The sequence below is a fragment of the Seriola lalandi genome, unplaced genomic scaffold (genome assembly GCF_002814215.2).
Source record: "Seriola lalandi dorsalis isolate HSWRI2012SDOR001 ecotype SW California unplaced genomic scaffold, Sedor1 jcf7180001974492, whole genome shotgun sequence".
Lineage (NCBI taxonomy): Eukaryota > Metazoa > Chordata > Actinopteri > Carangiformes > Carangidae > Seriola > Seriola lalandi.
Window position 1 is genome coordinate 1 of NW_019445158.1, and position 2071 is coordinate 2071.

At 44.9% G+C, this 2071-nt stretch overlaps 1 protein-coding gene across 1 annotated transcript; it reads right to left on the minus strand.

Annotated features, from left to right (window-relative positions):
- Positions 1–680: 680 nt before the first annotated feature.
- On the minus strand, positions 681–1693 carry LOC111654124 (agrin-like). The gene is made up of 3 exons (XM_023405014.2): positions 1607–1693; positions 1116–1280; positions 681–927 (listed from the first exon to the last, which is right to left on the minus strand). The coding sequence occupies exons 1-3, from the start codon at positions 1672–1674 to the stop codon at positions 696–698; spliced, it is 465 nt and encodes a 154-aa protein (XP_023260782.2). The 5' UTR covers positions 1675–1693; the 3' UTR covers positions 681–695.
- Between the last annotated feature and the right edge of the window lie 378 nt (positions 1694–2071).

The window sequence follows — 2071 nt, forward strand, 5'->3', positions numbered from 1 at the left end:
GAGAGGAAAAAAAAAAAAAAAAGTAGGAGAGCATTGCGTCTTAGAGAACGATGATGGAGTTGACAGAGTGCATGTTCATAATCACAAATTACACTGTTTAATATAATTGGATGACTTACAGGCTTATCAGACTATTAGATCGCCTTCATTTGGAAGCATGTACCTGCTTTATTGGTCCAGACGCGGGCCTGAAGAATTTCATTACGCTATTCTTGCTGCTGCTATCTCCTTTATCTGCCACTGTCTCCCCAGACGCCACCTCAAAGGCTGAATTCATAAAATTGACTGTACATCATCAGTAAAAACTGCTTTTCCTTCCTGTGTGTAACAGCAAATTTTATCTCCAGCACCGCAGTGAGCTGAAAGGCTGAAAGTTTCTTCTTCTTCTTCTTCTCCTCTATTTTTTGTTTTTAAAGTGGAATTACAGAACTTCTAAAATTAAGACAGCTTGTCAAACTGGGCCTCTCCATCTGGAGCTCTTCCTCTTACCTTGATGGATGTCGGGAGATAGTGGCATATTTTCAGCAAATCAAACCACATGGTGTGAAGCGGTGTGGAAAAAAAAAACCTCAGGAAAGGGAGGGAAAGTTTGCAGAGTCAACTGTGCGTGAAGCGGGCGAGTTGAAGCGCTTCAACTCAGGGAGAAAACAGAGCACTAACGCCCCGAGGCCGTGGCGATAAGAGCACGGAGACGATCAAACAAATGCAGGATTATACAACACAAGCAAGGCTAAGCACAGCAGGCAAAGGCCCATCAGTCCTGCGAACGAAAAAAACAAAACAAGATAACCATTTGTTAGCTTGCTCACTCTTACCGGTGCCTCCCCTCGGACGGGGTTCTTCTTGTTCACCATGATCTCTCCTTTGCGGTTTGAGCGCTCCAAGTTGATGGTGTTCCACACGTTGAGCTGGATTGGTTCTTTACTCCTGTATCACAAACAGTCATAGTAAAACATTGTGTCTCTATTTATGTTTGTTTTTTTAAAAAGCCTTGACTGTGATAGCCGCAGTGAGAGAGAGAGAGAAAGAGACACACAGGAAAGCCAGGGGAGAGAGAGAGAGAGAAGAAATCGCGCCCTGGTTGTTTTAACTTGAACCCTCATAGACGTGCTGACCTGATGGTGGCGGGACCTTTGCCCAGGTCGTAGCGGAACTCCAGGATCCCGTTGTTGAGGGACAGAGAGATGAAGTCTCCTTTTCCGTCCGATTTTTGGCCGTTGTAGAAGATCAAACCATTGGAGTCGTTAGCCATGAGGACCACGGTCATGCTCAGCTTTTGACTGCAGTCATAGCAAAAGCAGAAAGAGCCGGAGATACATTGGTACGCACGCCCACGACAAAACAAGGACGCATATACGCTTTCTTTTGATGTATGGCACTCCTTCTATATGGAAATTGGGTAGAGATACTATATATTCTACATGCTAAGGCCTAGATGAGGTGTTATTTGCGTAACCCTCATTGTCAATTCAGTTCAGGCTTACAGAAGGAGTGCTGCCTTGGGCGCAGAACGAGCTCTATGAAAACTACATGATATCCAGTGTTCAGTAATACCCACCGCACACGACTTGACTGTGTGGGTTTCATGCCGAGACATGGGACTTACCGCAGATCGTGCCCGTAGAGATGGAGCCCCTTCAGTTCCAGGTAAGAGTCTCCGTTGAATAATGGCATGTAAGCCCCTCTCCTCTCAGCCACTGCAAAAAACAAAGAGAATGTATTCATCCTCAGGTCCCGTTTTTGTTGCTGACAGTATTGAAATTCAGGGATAGTCAGTACATCTTTGAGGGACCTGTCAGCATTATGGATTTGTGTTTTCATAGCCTTTGGGATTAAGTCTTTCTCTTGACAGATATTCAACAAAAAAATTCAAAAACCCTTATGCCAGACTGATTACACAGCCCGCCACAGTTTAACAAAGGACCTTTGGAGACATGTAGAGTTTAACACCACAGCCGGGACTCATGAAATAATGCAGCCATTGTATTTTGGCAGGCCTTTTTACAAATTCATGTCTTTGTAACGGGTCTACGTCTGGTTGTCCCGTTTCTGGCTGTCTGGAGTGATTAGG